Source organism: Nelumbo nucifera, chromosome 8 (genome assembly GCF_055504915.1).
Source record: "Nelumbo nucifera cultivar China Antique chromosome 8, China Antique-T2T, whole genome shotgun sequence".
In the NCBI taxonomy this organism is placed as follows: domain Eukaryota; kingdom Viridiplantae; phylum Streptophyta; class Magnoliopsida; order Proteales; family Nelumbonaceae; genus Nelumbo; species Nelumbo nucifera.
The window spans coordinates 50,886,975-50,910,585 of NC_142656.1; the positions used below are offsets into that span (position 1 = coordinate 50,886,975).

The 23,611-nt window shown below is 38.0% G+C and overlaps 1 protein-coding gene and 1 pseudogene across 7 annotated transcripts in view; both read left to right on the plus strand.

Moving 5' to 3' along the window:
* LOC104601537 (TMV resistance protein N-like) overlaps positions 1-11,140 on the plus strand; it is a 48,795-nt pseudogene extending 37,655 nt beyond the window's left edge. Inside the window, exons 3-5 of the transcript XR_016079454.1 lie at positions 8,848-9,126; positions 9,225-10,208; positions 10,312-11,140. The product of XR_016079454.1 is annotated as a TMV resistance protein N-like (transcript). The remainder of the gene's footprint in view (positions 1-8,847; positions 9,127-9,224; positions 10,209-10,311) is intronic.
* A 120-nt stretch (positions 11,141-11,260) lies between these two features.
* On the plus strand, positions 11,261-22,431 carry LOC104601536 (TMV resistance protein N-like). Of its 6 annotated transcripts, none has more exons than XM_088893101.1 (6): positions 11,261-11,399; positions 13,294-13,862; positions 14,851-15,958; positions 19,278-19,562; positions 19,700-20,755; positions 21,704-22,431. In XM_088893101.1, the coding sequence occupies exons 2-6, from the start codon at positions 13,363-13,365 to the stop codon at positions 22,199-22,201; spliced, it is 3,447 nt and encodes a 1,148-aa protein (XP_088749227.1). In that variant the 5' UTR covers positions 11,261-11,399; positions 13,294-13,362; the 3' UTR covers positions 22,202-22,431. The 6 variants fall into 6 exon arrangements, with proteins under 6 accessions (XP_088749227.1, XP_019054020.1, XP_088749225.1 ...); XM_019198475.2 differs by lacking the exon at positions 11,261-11,399 and adding an exon at positions 12,287-12,421; XM_088893099.1 differs by lacking the exon at positions 11,261-11,399 and adding an exon at positions 12,291-12,417.
* Positions 22,432-23,611: the final 1,180 nt, after the last annotated feature.

Here is a 23,611-nt window from a genome sequence, read left to right on the forward strand (position 1 = left end):
ATCAGTTATTTTGGGAAGCTTTGTAATCTTTATTTCTGATCACTTATAATGCTTAGGGGAGGCTGCATCTTGTGCCTCTCCAAGGGATGCTTGTAAATCTTCATTCTTCTTGTTTAATAAAATTAATTCTCAATTATAAAAAAAAACCCTGACGATACAATCGATAGACTAAAAGCTTGCGTAGTTGCTAAAAGGTATACTCAAACTTATGGTGTAGATTTTGATGAAACTTTCTATGCAGTTGCTAAGATCACCTCTATCCGCTTGGTTATTTCTTTGGTTGTGACTAACCATTGACCCTTGTATCAATTAGATGTTAAGAATGCCTCTTGCATGGTGACCTTATGGAAGAAGTGTACATGGAGCAACCACCTGGTTTTGTTGCTCAAGGAGAGTATATGGGTATGGTTTGTAGGTTAAAGAAGGCATAGTATGGTTTGAAACAATCTCCACATGCTTGGTCTTGAAATTTTAGTGAAGTTGTGGAATTTGGCTTACACAGATGTCAGTTTGGCTTTTTTGTGTTTAGTAGGACTTGTGGTGGTGGTACCATTGTCCTTGTAGTCTATGTAGATGATATTGTTATCACAGGGAGTGATTCGCAAGGCATCAGTGTTTGGTTGTAGGTGGCCCTCATCGTTCCAAATTTGATCCCAAGGCCTCCAAATGTTTTTTCCTTGGTTATGCTCAAAATCAAAAGGGATATTGCTATTATGAACTGACTTTTGGAAAAAGATTTGTCTCAATGGATGTCACCTTCTTTGAGGATAAACCCTATTATCCAAGGGTTTCTCCTAAGGGGGAGAATAGCGAAGTTGGGAGTAGCTCATCGGAAGTTCCTTTTCCAATCCCATTAAGTGAAGAAGGATGTAATGGGGAAGGATGTCAAAGGTGCAAGGATGTGAGAGTCTATCACAGATGATGGAGACAAGTTGATTTTGGACATTAGTAGTGTAGGCCAGCCCTAGTCCCCACTATAGGTCCAAATCCCGGTACCACAGTATCCCCAATTCCTTCTATATATCCAGATCCAGGTACCACAGATACTACAGATGAGAGACATTCAACGTTGGAGCCTTCACCTTCATTCAGTGACCTTGATCTCCCCATAGTAGTCCGTAAAGGCAAACGCCGTTGCACCACAACTCTCTACATTTCTCAGTTCCTATTCTATGATCATTTGTCTCCCTCCTACAAGTCTATACTACAGATGAGAGACATTCAACACTGGAGCCTTCACCTTCATTCAGTGACCTTGATCTCCCCATAGTAGTCCGTAAAGGAAAACGCCGTTGCACCACAACTCTCTACATTTCTTAGTTCCTATTCTATGATCATTTGTCTCCCTCCTACAAGTCTTTTTTCGCATCCATTGCTAATATTCCCATTCCCAGAACAATAGAGGAAGCATTGGAAGTACCAGAATGGAAAGATGCAATAAAAGTAAAAATGGATGCCCTCATCAGAAACAATACCTAGAAGATAGTTGATCAACCTAAAGGAAAGAAACTGGTTGGATGTAGATGGGTATTTGTTGGAAAACGTGGGGTTACTGGTTCAGATCTGAAAATAGAATTGTATATATTCCTAGGATTGTGGAAGGATTGATTTAGAAAGTTTTTTCTTTCTATTTTCTCTTCTTTCTATTTTTTCTTCTTTCTATTTTTCTTTTCTTTATATTTTTCTTTCTTTCTATTTATTGCAGCAACTTACTGTATAAATATGCCCATTGGCAATAGAATGAAACAAATCAGTATTCTACCATTACAAAACATGGTATCAGAGCTCTAGGTTTGTCAACCTTGAGATTTTTTCGGCCTTCATTGCCAGTTTTTTGTGTTTTTCTCTTCTGGCCTTCAGTGTTGATCTGTAACCAAAAGTGTTCCTTTATTCTCCTTTCCTGCTGGCCTTATTTTTCCTCCATTATGTCCGACATGACTGCAACAAGTGCTCCCGTCCAAACCGATGAAGGAGCAACAAATCCTCATCCTCACACTGGTGATTTGCAGAATATTCAGGCAACGTATAGACTAAATGGCCAGAATTACTTGAAGTGGTCACAACTAGTGCGTACCTATTTGAAGGGAAAAAGGAAAAATTAGTCACCTCCTTGGAACAGGACCAAGGTTGGGCGAACCAAATTTTGATGCTTGGGACAAAGAAGACTCCATGATTATGTCATGGTTGTGGAGTTCAATGACACCCGAGATCAGTGATACTTGTATGTTTCTTCCCTCTGCAAAGGCTATTTGGGATGCTGTCCGACAAACCTATTCCAAAGCCCATGACGCTGCTCGTGTCTATGAGGTCAAAGTGAAGACTGTGGCGGCCAAACAAGGGAGCAAGAGTGTTACAGAGTATGCAGATCTGCTGCAAAGTTTATGGCATGAACTTGATCATTATCGGGTTCTTGAGAAAAAGTGCGCAGATGATGCTGTGATCTTGAAGAATTTTATTGAAAGGGATAGGGTGTATGATTTTTTGGTCGGACTGAATGCTGAATTTGATCAGGTCCGAATACAAATTCTTGGCAAAGAAGAAGTTCCTCCATTGAATGAAGTCATAGCCCTTGTCAGAGCTGAGGAAAGCCGCCGTGGTGCTGGAAACTTCAGTGGTTCAAAGGGTGAGAACAATCACAACTTGGCTCGTGACACAACCACCCGTGACTCTAACGATAACCTCTGGTTGCAAGAAGCCCAGACACACGAAAGATTGGTGCTGGAAACTTCATGGGAAACCTCCCACATCCAGCAAGGAGTGGGGAAATCGAGGAGTTTCAAAAGGAGTTCAACAGGCCCGTAATGTCTCCACAACCCCGTAGCAAGAACACTCAAGTCAGGGACCATTTAATGATGAAGAATTTGAAAGGCTAAGGTGCTTCCTGAAATCCTTGAAACCAGGAAGTGGTTCTACCTCTCTTGCTCTCTCAGGTGAGTCTTTATCTCTAGGATTATATGCCTCGGCTAGTGTTTTTCCATGGATTCTTGATTTTGGAGCTACTAACCACATGACACCCTCTTCACTACATTTTCTCACCTATACACCCTGTCCTAGTAATAGAAAAATTTTTGTTGCTGATGGTTCTTTCACCACAGTGGCAGGGATTGGGAATATTCAAATTACTCCATCCCTATTACTTAAAAATGTGCTTCATGTTCCTAAGTTATCCACTAGCCTTATCTCTATACATAAACTCACCCAGGATGTGAACTGCAATGTTGTGTTCTTCCCTTCTTACTGTGTATTTCAAGACCAGGTTTTGGGGAAGAAGATTGGACTTGCTAAGGAAAGAGATGGACTCTACTACCTTGAAGCAACTAGCAAATCATCTCACACTGTTATGCATGTCACACATGAGTCATTCTTATCTACCTCCAATAAAGATTTAATTTGGCGTCATCATTTCTGTTTTGGTCATCCTTCATTTCCTATTTTAAAAACAATGTTTCCTTCCTTGTTTAAAGGAATTGATGTTGAAACCTTTCATTGTGATGTTTGTGAACTTGCTAAGCACAAAAGGGTTTCTTTCCCAATCAGCAATAAAAGATCTTCAACTCCTTTTTATTTGATTCATTCAGATATATGGGGCCCTTCTCAAATTCCCAACATTACTAGTTCTAGATGGTTCGTCACCTTTATTGATGATTGCACTAGGGTCACATGGATTTTTCTTCTTAAGTCTAAATCTGATGTGGGTACGATTCTTCCCAACTTTCATAACATGGTCCAAACTCAGTTTGGTGTGAGAATTAAAAGGTTTCGATCTGATAATGCTACAGATTATTTTAATCAGAATTTGTCCCCATTTTTTCAGAAAGAAGGCATTGTGCATGAATCCTTATGCGTTAAGATGCCCCAACAGAATGGGGTAGCTGAGAGAAAAAATGGCCATCTTTTGCAAACCACCCGAGCCTTTCTCTTTCAAAATCAGGTGCCAAAACAATATTGGGGGGAAGCTGTCCTTACTGCTGCCTACATAAATAAACTACCATCTTAAGTTCTTGACAACCGAAGCCTAATACAAGTCCTTTCTCAATTTTACCCTGATATTCGAGCCTCAAATAATCTCACACCAAGAATTTTTGGCTGCACTGCCTTTGTTCATGTCCATAATAAGGGAAAATTAGACCCACGAGCAATCAGGTGTCTTCTTGGGATATTCCCCAACTCAGAAAGGTTATAAATGTTATCATCCAGCCACCAGAAAATTCTACACCTCCATCGATGTCACATTTGAGGAAGGAAAATCTTTTTTCACTCAACCTTATCTTCAGGGGGAAGCCCTCATTAATGGAAGATAAGGCCTCGGATCTACTCTCCCTAGATGTTTTACCCTCCTCACAGACATTCAATCGTCAAGAATCACATCCCTCTGAGTCACATTCCTCTGAGCCTCACATTCCTGAGTCTCGACAAGAGTCAAACAACCCGACCATTGAACCAAATTCGGACACTGTTAACCCCACAAATGATGTGCATGATAATGTGAGATATATGTAGGTTTACTCTAGGGGGAAAAATCCAGATCCTCAACCTGTGCAAGTCCAAGATTCAACTCCTAATCCTAGAACTGAGGGATGCTTAGATCCTGAACCTACACCTTCATAGTCTGAGTATGAGTATGACCTACCTATTGCACTGAGAAAAGGAACCAGAGAATGTACCAAACGCCCATTGTACCCTTTAGCCAAATATGTATCATTCCTAAGATTCTCTAAATCCCATAAAAGTTTTCTAGCCAGCCTTAACACCATTCCAATTCCTAATACTCTGGCCGAGGCACTTTCTAATAAGGAGTGGAGATAATCCATGAGAGTGGAAATGGAGGCATTAGAAAAAAACAACACATGGGAAGTTGTGGATCTACCAAGAAACAAGAAGACGGTAGGTTGTAAATGGGTGTTCACAGTTAAGTACAAATCTGATGGGTCATTAGAAAGGTACAAAGCACGCCTGGTAGCCAAGGGATATACACAGACTTATGGGGTAGATTATCAGGAGACTTTTGCCCCAGTAGCTAAAATGAATACAGTAAGGGTGTTACTGTCGTTGGCAGCTAAATATAATTGGGATTTGCAACAGCTTGATGTAAAAAATGCATTTCTCCATGGTGATCTAGAAGAGGAGATATATATGGACATTCCACTGGGTTTTGGAGAAGGCATTAAAGGGAACAAAGTTTGTCGGTTGAAGAAAGCACTATACGGTCTCAAACAATCTCCGAGAGCATGGTTTGGAAGGTTTACGAAGGTAATGCTGAGTACAGGTTACAAGCAAAGTCAAGGTGACCACACATTGTTTATCAAACACACAGCCTCAGGGGGAGTTACTGCACTATTAGTCTATGTGGATGATATAATCGTTATTGGGAATGATAAAAAGGAGAAGGAAGCATTGAAAAACTGCCTTGCCAGAGAATTTGAGATAAAAGACTTGGGGAGACTAAAGTATTTTCTCGGAATTGAAGTTGCACATTCTAAACAAGGCATCTTTATCTCTCAACAAAAGTATGTTGTTGATCTTGTGAGAGAAACAGGAAATATGGCATGTAAACCAACTTTCATCATAAACTTGGAGAAGCCCACGAGAATGCAAGTGTAGACAAGGAGATGTTCCAAAGACTAGTTGGAAAACTCATTTATCTTGCACATACACGATCGGATATTGCATATGCTGTAAGTGTAATAAGTCAGTTTATGCATAATCCTAAAGAAGTTCATTTGCAGGCTGCTCATCGAATTCTACACTATTTGAAAGCCAATCTAGGAAAAGGATTTTTATTCAGAAGAAATGGAGGACGGATTCTTGAAGCATATACAAATGCCGATTATGCAGGATCTCCAGTAGATAGACGGTCCACTTCTGGTTACTGTACCTTCTTAGGAGGAAACTTAGTCACTTGGAGGAGTAAGAAGCAAAATGTAGTGGCTCGGTCAAGTGCAGAGGCAGAATTCAGGGCTATGGCACAAGGAGTGTGTGAATTACTCCCTATGTGTGAATTCAGGGCTATGGCACATGACAGGACGAAGCACATCGAAATTGACCGACACTTTATAAAAGAGAAACTGGACAGCAAGTTGATTTGCACTCCCTATGTGTCTACAAAAGGACAACTGGTCGATGTACTTACTAAAGGGCTCAATAGTACAGACTTTCGGAGAATTATAGCCAAGCTGGGAATGGAGGATCTCTATTCACCAGCTTGAGGGGGAGTGTTGGAAAACATGGGGTTACTGGTTCAGATCTGAAAATAGAATTGTATATATTCCTAGGATTGTGGAAGGATTGATTTAGAAGGTTTTTTCTTTCTATTTCTTTCTTTCTATTTTTGTACTTTCTATTTTCTCCTCTTTCTATTTTTTCTTCTTTCTATTTTTTCTTCTTTCTATTTTCTTTTCTTTCTATTTTTCTTTCTTTCTATTTATTGCAGCAACTTACTGTATAAATATGCCCATTGGCAATAGAATGAAACAAATCAGTATTCTACCATTACAAAACAGTATTCACTGTGAAACATAATGCTGATGGTTCTGTTGAAAGGTATAAGACCCGATTAGTTGCAAAATGATTTACTCAAACATATGGTATTGACTACTTAGATACTTTTGCACGAGTAGCAAAGATGACCACTATCAGATGGATGTTAAAAATGCCTTTCTCAATGGAGACTTGCAGGAAGAAGTTACGTGCAGTTGCTTCCAGGATTTTATGGTACGAAGACAGGAAATGTTTGTCGGTTGAACAAAGCTCTATATGGACTAAAACATTCCCCCAGAGCATGGTTTGACAGATTCAGATGAGCCCTTGATAGGTTCGGATATGTGCATGCTTAGTCAGACCACACCTTTTTATTAAGAGAGTGGGTTCCTCTGTAACCTTGCTTGCCGTGTATGTGGTCGATATTATAGTAACCGGGAGTGATACTAGTGAAATTGAGTCTTTTAAGCAACTCCTTCATCAAGAGTTTGAGGTAAAAGATCTGGGGGAATTACGGTATTTCTTGGGCATTGAGGTAGCTGGATTCAAGCATGGGATTTTTGTCTCTCAACGAAAGTATGCTCTTGATTTGCTAGAAAAAACAGGAAAGTTGGGAGTTAAGCCTGCAGACACACCTATTGAATAGAACCACAGGATTAGTGCAGAGGGTGGAGAGCCTATTGAAGATAAAGCTATGTTTCAATGGTTAGTTGGAAAGCTTCTCTATCTTTGCCTCACAAGACCTGACATCAGTTATGCAGTCAGTGTAGTTAGTCAGTATATGCACTCTCCTAGAACTACTCACCTCCTTGCAGTTGCAAGCATATTAGCATATTTGAAGAGGTCCTCAGGCAGAGGCATTTTGCTCAAGAAAAATGACCACATGAAGATAGAAGTCTACACAGATGCTGATTGGGCTGGGTGTGTTGATGAACGAAGATCTACCTTTGAATATTGTGCCTTTGTTGGAGGTAATCTGGTTTTCTGGAAGAGTAAGAAACAAAGTGTTGTTTCTCGTTCAAGTGCTGAAGCTGAATATAGGTCCATGGAAAATGGCGTGGCTGAGATTCTATGGTTTAGGTCATTACTAGAGGAATTGGGTATTGTTTATGAGAAACCCTTAATGTTGTATTGTGATAATCGGGCTGCCATCAATATAGCCCATAATCCAGTACAACATGACAGAACTAAGCATATCTAAGTGGACCGGCATTTTATCAGAGAAAGGGTTACATCTCAAGAAGTATGCCTTCCCTACATCACCTTCGACATGAAGCTTGCAGACCTTCTCACCAAGGCTGTTTCAAGAAAGAAGTTAGAAGAAGATCTATGCAAGTTGGGAATGACAAATATCTACTATCCAACTTGAGGGGGAGTGTAGGAAACTGTGGACCCTACATTGAGAGTATTTGTGTGACACCCCGAGATGCACTTAGATTTAATTGATTAGGATCAGCTTTCCTAGTGGGATAAGGATAAGTTTTATTCTATCTTATCTTGGATTAGTTTTATTTTAATCTTATCTTTTATTGCCATGTAAGCATTAAAGTTCTTTTACAATTAGGAAACCATGTATATAAATTAAGGAGTGGGGCAGCTGTTTTAAGCACTCCAACCATTCTCTTCTTTCAAAGCTTCTCCCACAAATGCTTCTTCTCTTCTTCTTTTCTCCTCTTTCATTTTCTGTTCAAAACCTAAAGAGTTTCTTAGTCTTGTACGACTACTTGATATATACGCACCAGCTCGAGGGGGAGTGTTAAAAGAGACGATTAAAGAACATTATTTTACATGTATTTGGGTGGCAAGGTAGTTTAGTAATCTTGAAGGACACTCTAATCCACTGTTTTTCATAAAGAAGGGTATATTTGTAATTCAGACTATTTAAAGTTTTATATAAAGCTGGGCTGACTGATTAGAAGGGGTTAAGACATTCTAATCTTCCCTAATCAGTTTGGTAGGGCTTCTTGAGCCATCTTTCAGGTGCCTTAAAGTTATTGTATAAATTCTCCATTGGAGGTCTATTTTTGTTTCCTTTAAGGTAGTCAATTATAGTTTGTGAAGATATTCTATTTTTTAATAGGTGTTAGTCGTAAGGTTCCCCTCCCATTTCGGTTGTACCGTTTTTTTCCTCAATTTTTAACAAAAAATAAAAGGTTCGACCTAGAACCATATGTTTATTATTGGTAGAGAAAATGGCATGTGTGGGTGGGAATGTTTTATTACATGTCCAATTATCTATTAATGTTTCTTATCAGGGAGCAAGAGGTGTTAATTTAGTCAAGCTCAACTAGTTAAATACTAATGCATTTACAAGATACAATAATGAAGAATATATTACACGTTCACTTATCTAATGATGTTTCTTATTAGGGAACATAAGTGGTTGAAGGCCTAATCTTAGAAAACTCATCTAGATTAGTTGATGGACCATTGAGGACTGACGCATTTACAAAGATGAAGAAGCTAAGACTACTCCAGATCAATTACCTTAATCTCATGGGTGACTATGAACATCTTTCTAGGGAGTTAAGATGGCTCTGTTGGCATGGGTTCTCTATGAAATTTATGCCGTCAAGTTTTCATTTAGAGAATCTTGTTGCTCTTGACATGCAAAATAGCAAAATGGAACAAGTATGGAAGGATCTCAAGGTATGTCATTATTTCAGGTTTTCCTTCTTTTGGCAGTCGTATATTTCATGGAAACTAATTTTTTGCTTTTTGTTTTTTTTTTTTTTTATTTTATGTAGATGCTTGCAAAGTTGAAAATACTTAATCTTAGTCATTCTCATTATCTAAACCAAATCCCAGACTTCTTTGGGCTTCCCAGTCTTGAAAGGTTGACCCTTGAAGGTTGCACAAGTTTGGTTGAGCTTCACAATTCCATTGGACATCTTGACAAACTTGTTTTCTTGAGTTTGAAAGACTGCAAAAACCTAAAGGATCTTCCAAGTAGCATCTGTAAATTGAAATCTCTTAAAAATCTTATTCTCACTAGATGCTTAAGACTTAAAAGACTGCCAGATAACTTGGGGGATATGGAATCATTAGTGGAGCTTACTGCTGATGGTACTTCTATAAAGCAACTACCCTTCTCTATTGTATTTCTGAAGAACCTCAAAGTCTTATCTTTACAAGGATGTAAGGGATCACTATATAAATCATGGCATTCATTCTTGCCTTTGGTATCACCAAGAAAGAGAGCTGATTCTATCAGTATGCTACCAGCTTCATTATCAAGTTTGTGGTCCTTAACAGCATTATTTCTTAGGGACTGCAATCTTTCTGAGGGTGCAATTCCTAGTGATATTGGAAGTCTACCATCATTGGTAGAGTTGGATCTGAGCTACAACAATTTTTGTAGCCTACCCAAAAATATTAGTCACCTTTCTCAGCTTGAGTTCCTTATGTTGGAAGGTTGCACAAGGCTTCAGTCACTTCCAGAACTTCCATCCAGTTTAACAGAGTTGTATATAGCTGATTGCACATCAATGGAAACACTGTCACATTCTAGGTGCCTTCCTGACCTTATTTACCTTGACATAAGTCGTTGTACAGGCCTTCAGTCACTCCCAAAGATTCCATCAAGCTTAATGTCTTTGGATGCATTTGGCTCTGGTTCATTGGAACAACTATCAGATATATCAAGCACCAATAACTTACTAACTTTGGAGCTTTATAATTGTAATAAGCTACTTGAGTTTCAGGGCCTCGGAAGGCTGCTTTCTTTTCAGGTTTTCTCTCTTCTCCTTCTGTGCATGTGTATTTGTGTCCATGTACATCTATATATCTACCTATGCATCTATTGCTAATCATACTTTTTTTTTTATGGAGTAGAGGTTCACAGGAGGTGGAGAGTTTGACATCTTTTTTTTTGGGAGCCAGATTCCAGATTGGTTTAGTCATCAGGGTATTGGGTCCTCGATATCTTTCGAGGTGCCTCCACTTCTGGTAAATAAGATCCTTGGGTTGATTATATGTGCTATTTATGAAGCAAACAGCGAACTAATTGGGGCCACTGCCACTCCTTATGCCTATTTCTTTGATAAAACCAATGGCATTGATTGGAGCTACACTCCAACATTCAACTCAGTTTTTTTAACTCAGCAGGTTCAAATGTGGTTTAGCCATATACCACATACCAAGTTTGGGAATCAGTTGAGAGGTGGGGAAGAAATAGAGGTTTCATTTGATATGGGATTAGGAGTCCACGTTACGGAGTGTGGAATCCATCTAGTATTTGATGCTGAAGAGATGAATCCTGAACCTAGCCAAGCAACAATCCCATGCACATCTGCATATGATGTTGATATTGATGAAGATGGACCTGTAGCAATTAAAGGGGGAGCCAAGAGAAGTATTGGTGACCATGGGGCAGGAACCGGTACTGGTTGGTCTAATGAGGGCCTCGGAGATGCTGAAGGGTTGAGGATTGAGCCTATTCTAGCAGTGAATCCAAAGGAACAAATGGAAAAATAATACCATTTTACCACTAATGGTTGGGTAAATTACTTACTCTTCATTTTGTATATGCATAATGCATTTGGACAATTGGTCTTATTATTCAGTCTCTGTAACCTAGGCATGGTGATAGTTCCTTAAACCATGTGGACCAATAGTCCAGCCTAGGTTTTAACTGAGCCTTCTTTTTTGTTTTGATACAAAAGGGAAATTAAACTAATTGAGCAAAGCGACCTCCTAATGCATCTATGAGGATAATATAATCTAAGTCCCACGAGCTTGAGCTGGAAGCATCTATGGTCCATTTGTGTCCTTGGTTTGTGAGCCAATCTGCAGCTTGGTTTCCCTCCGTGTATTCTGGTACCGAATGATGATGTTGGTCTCCTCTCTGATCTTTTTTGCATTCCTCCTTGATGATATGACATCTCCATGCAGCCTTACATGATCCCTATAGAGCTTTAATGGTAATTTTCTAATCGTCTTTTATGACTACCCGGGAGTATCCTAGTAATTTTGCAAGTTTTGTGAGCTTATAAGCTCACTCTCATTTTTGCTAGCATTATCGTGCTTTTTCCTATTGGCCTAGCTAGGACTCTTAAGTCTTTTGTTGTTTGTTTATGAATCTTCCATGGTGATGGGTTATGGCTTTGTAAAGGAAATATAGATTCCATCTCAACATGGGGAACAATTTCTGTTCAGATTTATATTAATTTATGAAGAATGTAATGGCATATATCAATTGTAACTTTTGGCTGATTTTCCAATTGTTAGATTGCAGATGCTCAAGTGAAAACGTTTAATAGGGGCAGGTTCGGGGTGGTTGGGTGATATGGATGCATTATCCCTGCATATTTTACTGTAACTATGGTTGCAAGGACCAGTTCCTGTTTTCACAATCGATGTTTGTGGGTCATACCAAATTGTGCAGAAAACATGGATCATTTGTGCATTTGTGCTAGCCAACTCTGTTGTGTGGAATGACAGATCAAGTTGACATTATACAGCCATGATTAAATGGATCCACCATCTGTTGGTTAGTTTAAATTAATCCTAAAACAGGCTATGCTGGCATTTGTAGTGTTATTTGAGATGAAATAGGGAAATGTGTGCCTTACTTTGCTAGTCCTTCGGCATATCGACTCTTGCAGGCTTGCAGCAGTAGAAACCAGAGATGCTCGAGAAGGCTTTATCTGGCAAAAGTTATGTGCATTGGGAATCTCATTTTTTATTTTTAAGCAACTCTGTGTGTCATGATTTTTTGCATAGGAAATCACAGCCTCCATGGTATTTGGAGAGGATCTTGCAAAGGACTGTAAATTTTAGTAAGAATTATGATATCATAGATGTTAGACATGTATGTACAGGGAGGCAAATGGAGTAGCTCTCTGGCCAAATCAGCTTGTGTGCCCTAGAGGGTGCTTGGTTCGAGTCAACCCACCGCCACCAAGGACTTAAGTTGGCTTGTTACAAACATTGAACGGGGTGGGTGAGTTCCGATTTGTAAATATGTTTACTTAATAAATAGTTTCTCTATTGGTTACCCAGAAAAAAAAACAAAAAGCTTTATCAGTTTTGTCATACAGTATATACGATAGGTGATATTAAAATCATATATAACCAACTCACTTGTTTGATGGCCCAATCTCACGCCAGAGGGTTCCTCAGTTGAATCAAAATCTTTTTGGACCTAAAGCATATTCCTCTTGGGGGATTCCATTAAAAGATTCCTAAAAGCACTAGTGCCTATTAGGCAAAGAATTGCAGAATTCTGAGTTTCAGCCCCCCCTACAAGTAGCCCTCTTCCTCTATAAACCACATCCTGCCCGTGAATTTGGCATCAATTCACGGTCAGGATGCATTCCCCCTGTACTTTGGGCCTAGTAAATTCTGATCTGAACTGATTGGTACTTCTCCCAAGAATTAATCACTTTCTTTGTTTCTTCTCCATGCAAGGAAAGAAGATATGGATGGTGGCAGATCAGTCTGTTGTACCTGCGACTCGATGTAGATTGGTGGGGCCAAGAAAACTAGTGTGTCTTAGCTAGGCTTTGTAGGCTCCCTCCAAAATGTCTATACTGCGTTGCACAAGCATCTCATTCTCATCTGCCCACTTGCATTGCTTTGGCAGCTTGATCACTTGTTACAAATTTAGACGTAAGTTGTGAAAGAAAGAAAAAAAAAAGCCAAAAGCAAAAAGACAAATACATCGAAGAAAAGCATAAAGTTAAAGGTTGATACAGTGATTGGCACTTGATTCGTATTCTCTTTGATTGAGAGAATTCATGGAAGCAACTGCTTTTGTCGTGATTCATGGTCGTCAAATTAACAAGATAACAATGGCGTTTTCTCATTGAGCAGGTCTGCTGAGCTCTCAAATCCCACCCATTGCCGAAGCCCATCAAACCATCCTATCATTTCAGCTCGTCCATGGCTGCAATGGCGACCCATGAAGCCTTCTCTTCCACTTCTCCACGGGACTATGATGTCTTCCTGAGTTTCAGAGATGAACCCAGCAACAGGAACTTCACTGATTGCCTCTACACCGCTTTGGTCAAACGGGGAATCCACACCTTCCGAGACAGCAATATAGAAGAAACAAGGAAAGGAAGAGAAACCACGATTGAAGAACCAAAAGTTTCGATCATAGTTTTCTCAAGGAACTACGCTTGTTCCAGATGGTGCCTGGACACACTTGTGAGAATACTAGAATGTAGAAGAAGGATGAACCAATTGGTTCTGCCTGTTTTCTATGATGTCGATCCGTCTGATGTTCGGAAACAGAGTGGGAGTTTTGCAGAAGCATTTGCCAGACACGGAGAAGAGTGTTTTAAGGCTGAGGAGATGATGAAGGTGGTGCAGGGATGGAGGATTGCTCTCACTGAAGCAGCAAATCTCTCAGGGTGGGATCTGCGGAATGTTGCATACAGGTAACACCAATCCTCCCTGGGAAGAAATCGAATTTCTCCCATGGGGGCTAGTCATTTCATTTCAGCAGAATTGAGGTGGAAACGGAATTGAAATCCATTTCGCTCTGCTGTCCTAACACAGCAGTGTTTTGAACTTTTGATATTCTTTTTTAATATTTCAAGTCAACATCTGAATATAAATATAAAGTAAAAAATCATTTCAAATATTGGGTTCAAATGGTTGGATTATCTGAGATTTAGAATATTGGTTTTGACTTCTGAGTTCCAGCAGGCCACCCTTTTATTAGTCTTAGGTTTCTGCATACCCTACCTCCATATATTTAGATAATCAAACATGGCAATTTGGACAGCTTGTAGCAGATGAAACTATTTATTCTTTACGCAAAAGAAGCTTGGCCAGATACAATAGAGCATTATAAAAATACTTTCCTTTATTGAAGCCTTTTCATGTTTAAGTTCCAAACCCAATAATAAAACTTGGACTTTTTTTTTTGAATATTTCCAAACTAGGTTGTGTTCAGCTAAGCTTCAGATTTATATTTGTGCTTTTGGGGCTTAAAAGTATTTTGGATTCAAATTGTAATGTTTCTAAAAGCAACCCTGCACAAATGCTCCAACACTTTTTGGTTCATTTTCCCATAATGCTTAAAAGCAAAAAACTTATCCGGAGGTGGGTTTATTTAATAAACAATTACCAAAGTGAAAAAGCATACAGTAAAAGCATAAAACAAGTTTTATGCTTTTATACTCTGAAAAATTAAAAAAACCAAAACCATATCCAAACACAACCTTAATATCCCATAGATCAAAGCTCAAAGGCAATATCTTATTCAGATGTGGACTCATTTAATAAACAATGACCAACACACATGCCATCACAAACAGACACAGACATACACATGTTATGTCTCTGATTTTATGTTTCATATCTAAACTTGCTACACATTTATAGTGTGATTGTTTTAATATTTGGATTGAAATTGGACAGGGATCAATCAATGTTCATCAAAAAAATTGTTGGAGTGGTTTTCACTAAATTGAGCAAAAAGATGTTGGATGTTACCACCTACCTAGTTGGAATAGACGCCTGTGTGGATGCAATGAATTCATTATTGAACATTCAGTTTCAGTCAAATGATATTCGCATTGTAGGGATTTGCGGTATGGGCGGAATAGGCAAGACAACCATTGCCAAGTCTCTATACAATCTAATTTGTCATCAATTTGAAGGTAGTAGCTTTCTTGCAGATGTCAAAGAAGCCTCTGAGAAGCTTAATGGTCTTGTCCAGTTACAAGAAAAGCTTCTTTCAGACATTCTTAGGGTAGAAAAATTAAAGATAAGTCACATTGATGAAGGAGCTAATTTGATCAAAGGAAGACTTTGTAATAGAAGGGTTCTTGTTGTTCTAGATGATGTGCGCCATCAAAACCAACTAAATGCGTTGGCTAGAGAACGCAGTTGGTTTGGTGCAGGAAGTAGAATCGTCATAACAACTAGGGATGAGTATGTTCTGGATGTAGTTAAAGTGGATGAAAAGTATAGTGTTCAAAAATTAAGTGATGATGAATCCACTGAACTCTTCAGTTGGCATGCCTTTGGGAAAGACCATCCTATAGAAGATTATGTGGAGATCTCAAAACAAATAGCACAATATGCTGAGGGCATTCCTTTAGCTCTTGAGGTTTTGGGTTCCTTTCTGTATGACAAAAGAAGCATAGCTGAATGGAGAAGTGCTTTGGAAAAGCTAAAAAGAATTCCTTACAATAAAATTCAAAAAGCACTCAGGATAAGCTTTGATGGACTGGATCATAGCGAGAGGGATATATTTCTTGATATTGCATGCTTCTTTAATGGGATGTACAAGGACGATGTAATGACAATACTAAATGGTTGTGGTTTTCATTCAGAAATTGGAATCAGTGTTCTTGTTCGTAAGTCTCTTCTCACAGTGTATGAAAATGACAAGGTGAAGATGCATGATCTATTACGTGACATGGGAAGAGATATCATTCGTGAAGAATCCCCAAAGGAGCCTGGAAAACGTAGTAGGCTTTGGCTTGATGAAGATGTTTATTACGTGTTGGAAAAATGCAAGGTAATAGTTAATGCAAGAATTTCTTATTTTGTGAATGAGTTTTTTTTTTTGGCTGCAAATTTTTCTCTTCAAACAATATACATACATACATACATACATACATATATATATGAATTGTTTGAAGGAAAAATTTCCTTAGGCTCAGTATGGACAGGATGCAAATGCAAATATGTACAGTACAAATACATACAAAATAATACAAAATATAAGATTTTGCACTGTACATATTTGTATTTGCACTCTTTCCAAACTGAGCCTTTGGATACAAATATGTAAAGTGCAAAACCTTACATTTTGTATTATTTTGTATGTATTTGTACTGTATATATTTGTATTTACAAATGTAAATATGTACAGCGTAAATACATACAAAATAATATAAATTATAAGGTTTTGCACTCTACATATTTGCATTTATACTCCTTCCAAACTCAGCCTAAGGAGTACAAATAGAAAAAAGTAGAGTGTAAATCCTTGTATTTTATATGTATTTGTAGTGTACATATTTGTATTTACTCTCCAAACTGAGCGTATAAACGTCCCCTGAGGTTTTTAACAGATACTAAAATCATCTCTCAGTTTTATCATAATCTTCAAAAGCATGTATTAGTTTTGAAAGAATAGAAGAAATATCAAGGATGCCCTTAGGCTATATTTGGTTTGAAGGAAAAGGTAGGGAAAGGTAAGGAAGCCTATACAAGATTTGTAAAAGTTTTCCTACCTTTTCCTACTTTTTCCTTCAGACCAAACATAGCCTTAAGGTTTTTCCATGTTTGAATCTAATATCTCAAACCTGCCCTACTTGCATGATCTCTGGTTTGAAACCATTTATATTGATATACCAATTAATGGTCTTGTGGTAAATCAAAACCATTTATATTGAAGTCTGTCCTTCAAATATACCATGTGTAAAATTTGGACCTAATCAGTGTTTGAAACATGATCTAAAACTTGTTTTCTATTTTTTAAAATTATATTAATGAATGGAATTTATTTCTTGCAACTGCTAACTGGAGTGATTTCAAGAGGGATATTTGGTGATAAGAGATCTCCTCCCCACAACTCTGCATGCATCCTACACTTGCATATTGGGAACACCTCCCCATGAATTTAACATACATGTAGGGGAGATATTCTCAATGTGTGTGTGAATGCTAGTGTTTCAGGGTGTTCTGCAGAGTTTAGTGGGGAGGTAATTTGGGCCCATATTTGGTGCCTCGTTTCACATTAACATGATACGTCTCCGTATCAGTTTTGCACAATTTCGAGCGCGTGCAGACTCCGGGAGAAGAAGAATAGAAGGGAAGTGACGAACAGCGGATGAAAGAGGGAAGAAGATTGTTATTATTTATGCTGGCTTGATCTTCCAATACAATCATAGCTATTTAAATACTTCCACAAAGCATCATTCTTTAATTAACTCACTGGTAATAAAAGTAAATCTCTCCTAAAATGTCTAACGGTTCTATGATTGACAAGGGAATCTTCATTGCTCCTGATTATTAGCAAGCCATCCATGCATAGTCCAATCAGTCATAAATATAATTTCCATCCATCCATTTCGCTGGTTTCCTTATCCGGCCTGAGCATCTGACTTAAGGATCTTCTTGTTGATTGAGTTCCTGAATGATTGGCGTATCATAACAATTTTGATTTCTCACGGAAGTAAATCTATTTATTATGTTGAACAATAGGTGATGTACCTGCAGGATATTCTTATAGTGGAGAAGAAGGCAGATCCTTTAATTAGTGAAGGTCATTACTCGGTGTTATTAGTCCTAGATATTTGAGGTCTTTGGGAGGGGTAGACTGGATATGGTTCTAATATTCGACATTTTTATTTATTTTTTGTACAAAATGACCATTCTCAAACTTGAATCTATTACATTCTCATACTTGTCGGCCCGAGATTTACCACGGGGATCTGAGATCAACATTGAGCATTCTGTTCTGCTTGAGTATGTCATGTGTGGTCACCTGTTGATAGTAATTAGCAGTAGAATAAGTGCCGTTTTTATCTTACCTAGTAAAAAATGAAGGTTATTGTCCTTTTAGAAATGTGCAAAAGGGGAGGTTTTATCATATTGTAAACATAGTAGTGAGAAGGGAGAATGGAACTTACCAAGATAGTGTATACATACACCTACACCCACGCTCTGACTGGGCCCAACTTGGTCGTGCATATGTGTGAAAATCACCCCAACCCCCTACAAGCTTGTGAATGGTGTATAATATTATTTTTCTCCTATATTCCCAAACAATGTGGGATAAGAAGCATTCACATGCTTCAAGAAACTACAAGAAAACAAAAAACAAAAACCAAGGAAGACAAAAGACTACAAAAAAAGAGGGAGTTCAAGATTCTTGTCCTTTGAATCTTCCCTCAAAAAAAAAAAAAAAATAAAATAAAAAACTTTGGGGAGGTTTAAGTGTTTTCTTTTTTCCGTAGTATGCATGTTGGTCATAGGTTTTGGCATTTATGATGAAAATTTTTACATGAAACCTCTTGCCAGATGGATAAAGTAAACCCTTTTTTGGGGCATTTATAGTAAAATACTGATACTGTAGGCAGTTTGTGTGACTCAAGTGAAGCTCTTATGATATCGACCAATGGTGTGAATATGGTCAATCTTGATGATCAGGATCCTCTACCCATAGACGATTGGGATCTGCAGCAAAATTTCCCCATCTGATAGAAATAAGTGGGCCACTGCAGTGGACTTACCAAACTGGATTAGGAGTGAGACCTATATTAATATATGCCATAAATGTAAAGAAGCTGTCTTAATTGGGTTGGGAATTTCCCTTGACAAAGCCTAACTACCACAAGAATGAATGCCTCTTTTTCATTTTTGGTGCAAACAGCAGAAGCCAAGTGGCACAGCACAACCTCTTGCAATTGTTCCATCTTCAAGGACCCAATAATAGGCTTTAGTGAAATGTGCTGGTGGGTGGGTTTACATCTTTCCATCTTCCTCTGCTGAGTTTGTTGGGTTGAAACAGCAGCCATAGTCCAGACCCAGCAAGGGAAAATGGGTTGTCTATTGATCGAGGGTGGTAGCGAGCTTGGTAAGGTCTGGTAGTAGAGTCTATGAATCCAAAATTAGAAGAATTAACCAGCTAGTTGTATGACCAAAAACTTTGATAGTTACATAGGACTAGATTGGGCCGGTTCAGACACTTCGTAGACTTGCCATTAATTAAGATAAAGACTAGATATTCTGATCTTAATTAATTAGCTTAATTACATGTATCGTTGACTACTGAAGCAAAGTATATATATGCATGTAATCACTTGCCCATTGATGTTTCTTATCAGCAGGGAACAGAAGCAATCGAAGGCATCGTACTGGAAAACCACCAATCCAGTTCGTTAAGTGTACAGTTGACAACTGAAGCATTCACAAGGATGCAAAGACTAAGACTGCTCAGAATGGATTATGTAAAGTTAATGGGGTCCTACGAGAATGTCTCTGGAGAGCTAAAATGGCTGTGTTGGCATGGGTTCCCTTTGACATTTATACCATCCAATTTTAATCTAGAGAACCTTGTTTTTCTTGATATGCAACACAGCAGAATGAAACAAGTATGGAAGGAAATCATGGTATATATATACGGCTTTTAATTATCTAAATCTTCTTCATCTTCCAATACTAGTTTTGTTTATCTAAATCTTTTTTACGCATGGAAACTGATTTCTTCCTCTTTTTCTTTCTTTCTTTTATCAAATGTGGGTGGCAGTTGCTCGAAAAATTGAAAGTGCTTGATCTTAGTCATTCATGTTACCTTACCAGGACTCCGGACTTCCTGGGACTTCCCAACCTTGAGAGATTGATCCTTGAAGGTTGTACAAGCTTGGCTGAGGTTCATGATTCTATTCAACACCTTGACAGAATCATCTTTTTGAATCTGAAAGACTGCAAAAAGTTCAAGGATCTACCAAGCAGCATTTGTAAGTTGAAATCTCTTGAAATTCTAATTCTCTCCGGGTGCTCAAAGCTTGAAAAGTTGCCGGAGAAATTAGGAAATATGGAATCTCTAACGGAGCTTACAGTAGATGGAAGTGGAATAAGAAAATTACCTTACTCCATCTTACGCTTGAAGAAGCTCAAGATATTATCTTTAGAAGGATGTAAAGTATCATCAGATAATTTATTCCATTCGTTCTTCTCATCTATGCTATCTCCAGGAAAGAGTAGACCTGATTCCAATCTCCTACCCAATTCTTTCTCGGGTTTATACTCCTTAAGTGGCCTAATTCTCAGCAAATGCAATCTGTCAGAAGGCTCTATTCCTAGTGACATTGGGAGCTTAAGGTCATTAGAAGTGTTGGATCTAAGTTATAACAATTTTACTAGTCTACCATCCAGCATCAGTCACCTTTCCAAGCTCGAGGTTCTTGAGTTACAGAATTGCAAAATGCTTCGATCACTTCCAGAGCTTCCATCAAGTTTAGAGGAGCTATATGCACCTGGTTGCACATTGTTGGAAGGTTTCTCACATTCTACCAGCTTGTCCTACTCCTTGCAAGGTTTGGATCCAAGTTCAAACAACTCTTATGGCCAAGCATCCAGTATCAGTTCCCTCTCCCGACTCACTCGCATTGATTTAAGCCGTTGTACACGGCTTCAGTCACTCCCGAAACTTCCTCCAAGTTTGAAGGAATTAGGCGTATGTCAATGCAAATCATTGAGATTATCAAATATACGAAACAATCAAAACTTACTTCCATTTGAGCTTCATGGCTGTGACGAGATGTTTGAGCTTCAGGACCTTAGCAAATTGCAGTCTCTCGAGGTGATCATCTCTCTCTCTCTCTCCATATATACCCTTGATATTCTAGCTTTCCACTTTATAGTTTAAAAAATAAATGACATAATAGCCTATAAAGTCCCATAAATTGCGCATAAGGCTAAGTTTGGCAGGAGTACGTATAAATAGAAATATATAGATTGCAGAACCTTGTATGTATTTTGTATTATTTTGTGTGTATTTGCACTACTATACATATTTGTATTTATAATCTTCCCAAACAAATACAAATATGTACAATGCAATTACAAGGTTTCAAAATGCCATGTACAAGGTTTTGCACTGGAACATATTTGTATTTGCACTCTTCCCAAATTGAGCCCAATAATTTATAAGGAGATACCATAAACACATTTTGGTAGCAGCACCATGATTGTTAAAATATTATCCTTCCGTTTCATCTTGCAACACTAAACTGCTTATAGTGAAACTTTTAGGCCCCGTTCGTTTTTCGGTAAGTTATTTACCCATGTTCTTTTATTTCCTATGTAAATAGGAGAAAGATTATTTTAGTCATAAAAATTCATTATTATAAGGGGCATTTTTGTCCCATTCAAGTGTTGGTAACTTTCCCCCAAGGTGAGAAAGTTATTTACCCACTTAGGAGATGGGTATCACTTACCCGGATAAGTGGTATCCAAGAAAATAAACTTTTCATAATCCCCGCATAAATCTGAAAAAACATGTGATTCTTGGTCAATGGGAATATTCCTATTAACCAACTTTTCACCCTCTCAAAATCCAAAAAAAGAACGCCCCCTTACGGTTAAAGGTTCATTTTGTGGTACCAGTACCAGAAAATGTATTTTTTTTTTCTTTCTTTCTGCATTACATTAGAACTTAGATCGAATTGTTATCTAGAAATGCATGTATAAACTGTCTGCTCTTTTGATTGAGCAAATTCATTTCTGCTTTATGATTCCAATGTGGCAGATTATTTCGGAAGATGGTGAGTTTGAAATGTTCCTTTATGAGAGTGATATTCCAAAGTGGTTTCATTACCAGAGCTTTGGGTCTTCAATATCTTTTGAGGTTCCACTACTTTCAGACCACAAGGTAAATCAAGGGTTGATTTTATCTGCTGTATATGAAGTGGATGACAGAGACGAAAAAATATTTGCTTTTTTTGGTAATCTTGGTGCCTATTTTGTTAATAAGACCAACAATGTTGAGCGGAAATATAGTGCTAATTATGGAGGCTCTGTTCTCTTTCGCCATGACACACACAATATGTGGGTAGCCCACATGCCCGGTACCCAATTTGAGAATTTATTAAGTGGTGGGAATCAAATGGAGGTCTCATTTGAATTGGGGTCAGTTTCCAAAGTGAAAAAGCAAGGGAATCAGCCAGTATTCACGCCTGACGAGAAGGCAGTACAGGTGAAGAAGTGTGGGATCCATTTTTTATGCAAGCTAGATGAGACCAGTTAATGATAGTAATGGTTAATGTAGCGCAGAATTAATAGGATCTGGTTTAAAAATGTTGGTTTGATGAAACTTAATTAGCAATTGTAATATATTTACTTACATAAATGAGTGTTAGAATATAACGATGCAAGATGCTTATATTCATTATGGATTGGCACTTTGTGGCCCAGAAGCTATTCATGATTAATCTAGAATTTGAGCCAAGGCAGATTTGTGTAGCAGCTTAATTTGACCAAACATTTTGTCTTTAGCAAATTTCTCTTGAATGTGCAGAAGTTCATGAATTGGGTATCCATTAATTTTAACCAATAGAATTCAAACCATAATTTATAAAATCCACAGATTCTTATTATAGGGAAAGAATGACAACATTTGGATTTCGTTAGCTAGATGTAGAAAAATTAATGAAAGAATGAAAACAAACATGGAAGTGGATAAGGAGTGGATATATTTTGTTTTAGAAAGAAAATATATCCAAACCATAATTTATAACTACACTTTAGACTTCAACTTTTGTAGCTTATCCAAACCGGTCAGGGTCCAGTTCCCGGGTTGAATGGTCCAACCATTACCGTTCTGACAAAAAAAAATAAAAAAGGTCAAAACTGTTGAACAGTTCAACCACCTGGGTCAGCGGTTTGCTGACCAAATCAACTTTTTTTTTTTTGCAAATATCCGGTTTTGGGGAAAAATGGAACCGATCACCTAACCGGTTCCCAGTTTTTCCAGTCCAACTGTCCGGTCCGCTCCGGTTTTGAAAACCATGCAATTCACAGACTTTAAAAGTTATCAACAAAGAAAAATGTATTTTTGTAAATAACTAAAACTCATATTTGAAGCAAATAAGACTGTCAATTAAGAATAATATATTCATTAGAAAAGGCTATAACGTGACCATTTGTTCCATCTATTCAAAGCTAAACTTTAAAAGCTTCCAGCTTTTTAAGGTTATATTATGTCAAAATGTGGATTGATTAGGTTATGGCCGATAAGGAGTAAGACTAAAGGAATGATAAATAAGAATTGGGGGATTGGTAGTTCAGTTCGAAACAGGGGTACTAAGAAAGCATCAAGAATCAAGATGAATCTACATTGACGAGACATTATTTAATTCTCCAACAGGTTGACGTTTAGTATTCTGAACAATTTTCTAAACTTAAAATGAAGTAGGTTTTGTTGACAAACCACAGTGGGAGGGACAGTTCTATTCTATACAATCTATTTCGATGAAAAGATCAGAACCATACGATTTCAATTTTCAATCCAACTGCGCTGCTTAAGGAAGAAAAAGAGAGTAGTTTCTAAAATCTAACCACTGTTATGTGGGTTCAATACAAGTAAATTCAACCTCATTTAATTATCATGGCAACTTCTACTCAATTATCATATCATCTTCGAAAAATACAAATGCAA

Excerpts from the sequence above, each read along its gene's own strand:
- LOC104601536 (XM_088893101.1), top strand. The coding sequence starts at position 13,363 with ATGGCTGCAATGGCGACCCATGAAGCCTTCTCTTCCACTTCTCCACGG. Across the intron at positions 13,863-14,850 it reads CTGCGGAATGTTGCATACAG|GGATCAATCAATGTTCATCA; the intron begins GTAACACCAATC and ends GAAATTGGACAG. Across the intron at positions 20,756-21,703 it reads GCAAATTGCAGTCTCTCGAG|ATTATTTCGGAAGATGGTGA; the intron begins GTGATCATCTCT and ends CCAATGTGGCAG.